Here is an 8,840-nt window from a genome sequence, read left to right on the forward strand (position 1 = left end):
AAAATTAAAATTAAATTAAGTTTCACAGTATATAATATATAAATATATAATTTAGAGAAAAGAACCAAAGTTCATGAACTCATCCATGAAAATCCACAGTCACATATAGAAAAAATTAATAAGTAAAAACACGATAAAGAAGTATAATAAAATACAAAGTAAAGATCATAAAATAATAATAATAAAACGACTACACGTGTTTCATAAACAAGTTTTCAAATATAAAATAAAATAAAATAAAATCGATTAAATCGATCGAAAATCAATTCTATTCAAAAATATAGCTAATCTTCAGGTCAAAATGAAGAAGAACACTTCCTAAACTCAGTAAATCCAAGTCAGTGTTCCAAGTGTCCAAGAAGTTCCTGTGCGTAAATTTCTTTTGGATGGATAAAGTGTTGCGCAACAGTGAACCCACTTCATACGGCTATCATTTCTAAAACCAGTGACACATCAGAGGTTGAGATCACCAGAAACCACCTGCAGTTTAGGTTTTCTATACGAATTCATCTTCTAGAAGAGAGTTCAAATGAGAACTAGGGGTCCTTTATTCCCAGTAGTTCACATGCTAATTAACCCATAACCGGGGATCTAACAGGTGCTACTACTCTGGGTCAGTGTAGACCTAGGAACAATAGTGGAAAAAAAGGTGGTTCCACACTATTCAAAACACTGGAAACCCCGTACAATGACTCTACTACCAGATGCAGTGTAGAGTCATACCCAAGACATATATATATATATATATATATATATATATATATATATATAAATACGTACATACATAGATACAAACATGCATACATAAATGCATGCATATATACACACACACATGCATGCATACATACATAAATATATGCATATATACATATACACACACACATACATACATACATACATACACACATGATGGCTGTCCACTCGTGACTGAGGAAGACCATCACTGACCATTGCCGAAGCAAAATGACAGCAATGCTCGTGTATTAGGTTATTGCAGCCGCGATCAGCTCCACCCTGGTTTGCATCCGCAGCTTTTATGCTCGCCGCGGCATCCTCCTATTTGACCAGGATCGGAAAGTTGCCTCGCCGGTGATTGCGCAGTCTAAAATTTTAGGTCCAATAAGGCTTGCACAGTACCTAGCAGATCCTCTCCGCCCAATTGACATGATCCAGAGACAAGCTTAGGCAAAAGATTCAATATCAATATGGGTCACCGGCTCAGGAATGTGGGAGCGCCATGACCTTATGCGCAAGCAAAAGATACCCTGAATGTTTAATGCCATTCCCGACATATCTGATTTTATACAAGTGTGACCTACTCGCCGGAATTTCTGAGGGCCCGTGCTATTGCTAGATAGTCGTTGAACCTACACCAGGTTCATTCGTTCATTTTACAGGGCTTAAAAAAAAAAGTCTTGCTGGGTTTCTAGCAATCTCCAAGTACCAGGCAAATCTTGTGAGAGTGCCGGTTTAGTCATTAACAATGCAAGTTTGTTCTGGATTCCGTGTTACCAGTAGCACTCGTGCAAGACCTCACAAGTGACCTGACATATTCCTCCATCCATCCATCCATCCATCCATCTATCCACACACACACACACACACACACACACACACACACACACACACACACACACACACACACACACACACACACAATTATTTTTCTTTATAAAAGTAAAACAATGCGTGTCATAAGCAACAATACATGTCGATGGGTTGTACTTTTATTTCAATATTTCACGGATAGAATTTTTCGTCAGGAATTCTTAAGAGAAATGGTGTTGTGAGCCGAGTTCTCTGTTCTGCAGAAAAAAAAAATAGGGACCTGTATTATTTCTTATGACTTTCATTGTTTTGCCTTTATAAAGAAAAATCGTAAATAATGTTTAACATACACTCACTCACACACACACACAAAGAACGCAGGGTTACATAACCGGACTGTTACCTAACGTTCAGTTGAACTAGTGCGAAACCGATTGGTAAGATCGGCCGTAATGGATGTATAATACTGTACACTTTGATTAATATATATTTATACATATATAAATATCAGACAATGCTTCATGCGAACGATACTACTCTCTATCTCTCTCTCTCTCTCACACACACACACACACACACACACACACAAACACACACACACATACACATACATATGTATGTATGTATGTATGTACACACACATGTATAATTCAAATGTACAGAAAAGAGAAGAATACGATAGATGAAGAAAAGAAACAGTAAGCAGGTGTATTAGTTTGACGCTCGGGAAGAATGGAAAAGTCTCGAGCCTACCTCTAGACCCTATGCTCTTTGATAGAAAGGGATGAGAGGATAAAAAAATGGCGAGAGATTAACGGTTTCACGTGATGAAATGACCAGAAGAAATAAGCCGATGGAAGGAGAGATAACAGTGACAAGTCCGAGTGGGGTGCGTAAGCGAGTGTATGTATGGGAGAATAGTGAAAGTGCATGGGTGTGTGAGGTGGTGGTGCGAGTGCATATTTATGTATGTGTAGGTGAGCTTAAGATTGTGAGCCCGTGTGCGGGTAGAGAAGCGCGTGTGTATGTGTTACATACATTGTATGGAAAGATGTGTGTTCCGTGTATTTATGTGTTTGTGTGCGGCTGTGTCTATATGTGTGGGAGTGTGAACAGCTGTGTATTGTATGTGTGTGAGGCTATCAGATGTGTGTGTGTGTGTGTAAACGCATGTGTGCGTGTGTAAGTAGCGTGTGCACATGAGTGTATTTGTGCCTCAAGTGTGCGTGTGACACTATAGTGTGCGTTTATATTGTGTGTGTTTGTGCGCGTGTGTGTATAGTGGTGGTGGGAGGTGCATGTGCATCTGTCTTTGTGTCTGTGTATGTCTTTCGTCATTTGACAATCAGTATTGTTTGTTTACGTCGTCATAACTCTGTGGCTCAGCAAAAAGTCACGAAGAGAATAAGTACTAAACTTTAAAATAAGTACTGGAGTACATTTCATCAAATAAATCTTCCCATAGCCACATTCCAATGACTCAAAGAAGTATAGCATATAAGCATGTAAGTTTACGCCCATACGCACACGCACACGCACACGCACACGCACACACACAGACGCACACACACACACACAAAATATATATAATTATATAAACATAATTATAGTAAGGGTACTAATGAGTAGCGCCAAATGCTAGAAATAGACGCCAAATGGCTCTAAGAACTACACTAGTTATCACAATGGCATGGGCTGAAAGCGAGGGAAATGAACAAAACAGATTTTTTTACAAGATGGTTTAACCATAGATCACTTTCTAGTTTAGGGGTGTAACTCCCTTCACTGTCTTCAGTATGGTACAACTCAAAGTACATAATTATAAACATTTATGGGTATGTATATATTCTTTCTTGATTCAGTGCACTTTCTAAACTTTTTGTACATACTCAACAGTTGTTCAGTCAAATTTGCAAGTTAAGTAAGGAGACGTACTGTTGAATAAAGATGAAATCACTCAACACGATGTTCATTCCTGAAAAAAAAAAAATTACAGCGAGACTAAATACGAAGGTATTTGTGTCAGTGTATTTATATATTTATAACCAATGCAGTATTGGTAGACTAGAAATCGTTTGCCCAGTGATGTAATATTATCATGCATAGCACCTATGTTAAAGTGAATGCACATAGCTATTACATCTAAGTTAACGTCTATGAAGACGAATGTGCTGGGAGAGATAAACGAATTGATTTTGAACTTAGATTCAATGTTCTTTCCGCTAGTATTGACAGTCCATAAGATGATAAAAGAGCATATGATGACAGAATCAAAAGCTGAGCAATTTAAAATGCTTACATCTCATATTTTTAGGATTATATATATTAAATTTCGTAACCATGTGTTCTAAACCTCTATTTATAATCAATTTAGAAACAGGATGTTTTCAAAAACGACTAGCATTAAATGTTCTCTTTCTGATCGATTATTCTTTTATTCTTTCAGTCATTAGACTGCGGCCATGCTGGGGCACTGCCATGAAGAATTTTAGTCGAATGAATCGACCACAGTACTTAAAAATATCTTTTTGAGCCTTATTCTATCGGCCTCTTTTGCTGAATTGCTAAAGTTACGGGGACGTAAACACATGAACGCCAGTTGTCAAGTAGTGGCAGTGAAGAAATACACACACACACACACACACACACACACACATACATACCACGGGCTTCTTGCCCAAGGTTCCACACGGTGGGATTGAACTTGGAACCATGTGTAAATTTCAAGTCTAAAACACATATGACTACGATTGTAACCCGCGTCACGGTGAATGTTAAGGAGTTTTAATGATTGATGGCAGTTGTTAATTTAAAGGCAAATTATAAATACATTCAGTTTCTTGATGTCTTTTACAAATATTTAATTGTATACATAGTGGCATACATATCAAGAACTATACATAGTTCTTGATATGGTTCATTACAACCCACATCTTGGCTGAAACGAATGATAAAGATAATTATCCATCCATAATTGTAATAGTTTTAAGCTTTTTAGAGAGTTGTAGAAGGTGTTATAAAAAGAAATAATTCTGAAAATGCAGGTTTTTATTGAAAACGTCAGGTTTTTCTTCACTCACTTCACTGCCATTCCTCAACTTGCGCTTTTTACTGAGTCGGCTCCTACTGACGATAACCCATTCTATCATAGATCCTGCAATTTTTATTATTATATTGAAAGGGTGTCCACAAAGTCTATCAAATTCGACACTTTCAAAATAAATTACAGAAAACAAGTATCATTTCAAGTTAATTTATTTGGGAATAGGGATAAAGATATAAGCTAACTTACCAGATTATGGTTAACTAATAGGATAAGTATTTTGTTAGACTGTGACTTAATTTGATTTGTTTCGAGCTGAGCGATTCGATACCGAGAAAGAAAAGTTAAACACATGAGATCTAGAACACGAGGTACAATATGGATAAAAAGAAAACTCTTGAGTGCTCTATGAAAATTTGAGTAAATATGCAAGATAGTGGTGACATGTTGTCAGAGTTAGAAAGAATTATTTCCATTTGTAGAAAGAGTTATTAAAGAGACAGAAAAAGATTATGTTCTTCAGTAGAACAATGGGTACAGGATGATTTTATTTTTATTTTTGTGAAGTCAAGTTGAATTGAGTTGGATGTGTATCGTTGGATTCATTTCTACCTGTTTGGTGCAGAAGAGTTTTGCTGAATTGAGGAGAAAACTTTGCCAACGCAATGCTCTCTTCGTTAAAAAATCTTAGCGCTCCTCAAAAAGTAAGAGTGACACCTGCTCATTCTCATCAAAACCTTTAGAACTGTTATTTACAGAAGTGTTACATGTGAGTTAGTATCATATATGCCCATTTTTTTCTTTTTTATATTTTAATTCTAGTTATTACAACAGCAAGCACAACAACTACTTCATCGCTTGCAAGCACAACAACAGCAAGCACAACGACAGCAAGCACAACACCAAGCACAACAGCAAGCACAACACCAAGCACAACAACAGCAAGCACAACGACAGCAAGCACAACAGCAAGCACAACACCAAGCACAACGACAGCAAGCACAACAGCAAGCACAACACCAAGCACAACGACAGCAAGCACAACAGCAAGCACAACACCAAGCACAACGACAGCAAGCACAACTACTTCAACTACAGCAACCACAAAGATATCATTATTTACAACTAGTTCTGCTTTGGAAACAACGCGATCGCAAATCCAGTCTGAACAAAAAGGTTAGTTTAATTATATTCTTCTTGATATGTCTGTAAAAAGAATTAAATTCAAATGTTACGTGTTTCTCGTTGACTGACATTTTAATTTGTGGAGCAATGATAAAAGTTAAAATATTTCAAGCTAAATAAATTTAATAAAATGGCATTTTCTCTCACACTTCGCTTAATTTAGACTTTTTGGATATGCCTTCTTCACTTTTTACACTTGCAGGTCGTTTCATTAGAAACATATCATGAGAAGATGCTTTTTCATGCCTTTCAAAATATTACGAAAGTGCACCAGAGCATTGTCATCAAATAAAGTATTAGGTTGTCCGGAAAGTTCGTGCCGATTTTAAAGGAAATAAAAAGGTCAATAAATACTTTCCATTACATTTTTAATCAATCAAATATGAACCATTTTGTTGCACAATGCGTCACCATCTTTCCTTTAACTTGAAAATACCCTCTTCCCAGAATTGAGGTGGTTTCATGGCAAAAAATTCATCAAGGTGTCTTTTTACGTCATCCAAGGAATTGAAATTTTTACCATTAAGACTATTCTGCAGAGAACCTGAATAAGTGGAAATCCAAAGGAGCAATATCTGGTGAATATGGAGGTTGGGGTAACACATCCCAGCCGAGCTTCAGCAATTTTTGTCTGGTTCCAAAAGAAACGTGCGGTCTTGCATTATCATGTTAGAAAACAACGCCCTTCCTGTTGGCCAACCTATTTCCGGACAATCCAATAGCTGTACTACCTGTAGCTACAGGTCGTGCCGCTACTTTTTCAGGATGATATTTTTCTACAAATTCAGAAACATACTGCTACTTCGCCAACACTGCCTTTATGTCACTCGTAGAGATAGCATTCTCCGTTACACTGTTCTCCTCCGGGGAACCAATCTCTTCCACCGCATCCAAATGCTGCTGCTCATGAAGTTGCACGAGTTTATCTATCATCAGCTTGTCTAAGTGTTCCTTGAGATCGTTAATGTCCTTATCATCAGCCTCGAGACCCATGGACTTGCCAAGAGACACTATCTCCTCGATTACAAGTGTCTCAGACTCAAACTTTTCAAAGTCTCTTTTGGATACGCTGTCAGACCACAATTTCCTCTATGCAGAATTCAGCGTTCTCCTCGTTACACCCTGCCAGGCTATATCGATGATTTTCAGGCAGTTTACAATGTTGTAGTGCTCCTTCCAAAACTCACGAAAGATTAGATTAGTATTTTTAGTGACTTCAATGCACCGATGAAACAGGTGTTTGGCATACAGTTTCTTAAAATCAGAAATCACCTGTTGGTCCATGGGTTGCAAGATAGGGTGCTGCTGCGTGAAAGGTACAGAACTTTTATAAATTTAAATTCGTCCAGGATATCATCTTCGAGGTTAGGAGAGTGAGCAAGAGCATTGTTGAGGATGAGGTGCGCCTTGAGAAAAGGATTGTTTTCCAGAAGGTACTTTTTCACTGCTGGTCCGAAGACAAGATTGACCCACTGGGAGAAGAATTGCCTAGTAACCCAGGCTTTAACGTTAGTCCTCCACATGACTTACAGCTTCTCCTTCACGATTTTTTGTGACTTGAATGCTCGTGGGTTTTCGGAATGGTGGACAAGGAGCGGTTTAATATTCAAATCTTCGCTCACATTGGCACAGAGGGCGAGAGTTAGCCTATCTTTCATAGGCTTGTGGCCTGGTATTTTCTTCTCCTCTGCAGGGATGTAGGTTCTTCTGGGCATTTTTTCCAAAACAGACTAGTTTCATCACAGTTGAATACCTGTTGTGCGATGTACCCCTCGGTTGCGATGAGCTGACGGAAATCACGCACAAAATCTTCAGCTGCCTTCGTGTCAGTACGTACTGCTTCTCCATATCTGACGACGCTATGAACACTAGTTCTCTTCTTGAAATTATCAAACCGGCCGCGACTGGCTTTCAATGCATCTGTTGATGTATCCTCCATCGATGTTACAGGGTTCTGCTTCAGGATTTTCCCATACAGTGCTCGTGCTTTCTCGCATATGATGGTCTCTGTAATTGTAACCCCTGCGAGTTGCTTCTCGATGATCTACGGGAGAAGCAACTTTTCCATCCTTTCGTGGACAGATGTGCATTCCTTAGAGAATCTGGAGACATCCTTTGCTGTTATAACAGCCTGGCTCCCATCCTTTTTCATCAGGATGGTGCAGATCGTCGACGTGCTTCGGTCGTATTGACGTGCTATGTCCACTACAAGCACACCTCTCTCATGTTTATCAATGATTTTCTTCTTCAGTTCTATCATAATCAGCTTTTTCTTCTTCTCAGCACTGTCCTTTGCACTAACCTTCTCAGGATCCATGGATAACACAACTAATTATTATAAAATAATAACAAAAATGCACAAGACTAAACAAAGACATTGGGAAAAACACAGTAGCGATGCTGCTACCTCAAGATAAACACGTGAACTAAGTGAGCGGAGACTGCGCTTATTGGGATAGCGTGTGCGAGCTCAGATCCAACTAGCGGTCGCTTGTATGAAACTGGCCCGTACTGCAGATTTCCGCTCCTACTTCAAGACAAAAACTAGCGCGAGCCTCGGCTCGTACAGCAAGTTAAACGTACAATGGTGCACTCGTACTGAGAGCTTCTACTATAGTTATTTGTTTTACGAGTTCATTCTTCACATAAAGAAAAAAGAAAGTAAAAGGAGGAAAAGGGGAAAAGAGGAAAAGATCGGTATTTTTCACTTTCAAAAATTGCCATTTATTAATTATGAAATAAAGTTTGGAAGTTTAAGTCAGCCGAGATTAACAAACCTGATTCCTTCTTGGATCATTATTTTTCAACATTACGAGTGTAGTATAATCATACGACATGCATTATGATTATATATAGTTTCAGGAACATTAACAGTAGAAAAACGTTTTATGAATATATCCCAAACATTTCAATATCTTGGATTTATAGACACAATTTGATATGATGTAACAAACATAAATGCTTTGTTCTAGTTAAAAACTGATTGAGGACGGGTTTCGTGTAAATTGTATACCATCAACAATGTTATGTATATATATATATATATATATATATATATATATAT

At 38.0% G+C, this 8,840-nt stretch overlaps 1 protein-coding gene across 2 annotated transcripts in view; it reads left to right on the top strand.

Annotated features, from left to right (window-relative positions):
- Nucleotides 1–8,840, top strand: part of LOC106875254 (uncharacterized) — a 38,917-nt gene that overhangs the window by 15,572 nt on the left and 14,505 nt on the right. For both annotated transcript variants that reach the window (XM_014923322.2, XM_052967250.1), the window contains one exon: nucleotides 5,414–5,767. In XM_014923322.2, coding sequence (XP_014778808.1) covers nucleotides 5,414–5,767 — 354 coding nt within the window. The remainder of the gene's footprint in view (nucleotides 1–5,413; nucleotides 5,768–8,840) is intronic.

Source organism: Octopus bimaculoides, chromosome 4 (genome assembly GCF_001194135.2).
Source record: "Octopus bimaculoides isolate UCB-OBI-ISO-001 chromosome 4, ASM119413v2, whole genome shotgun sequence".
NCBI classification, from domain to species: Eukaryota; Metazoa; Mollusca; class Cephalopoda; order Octopoda; family Octopodidae; genus Octopus; species Octopus bimaculoides.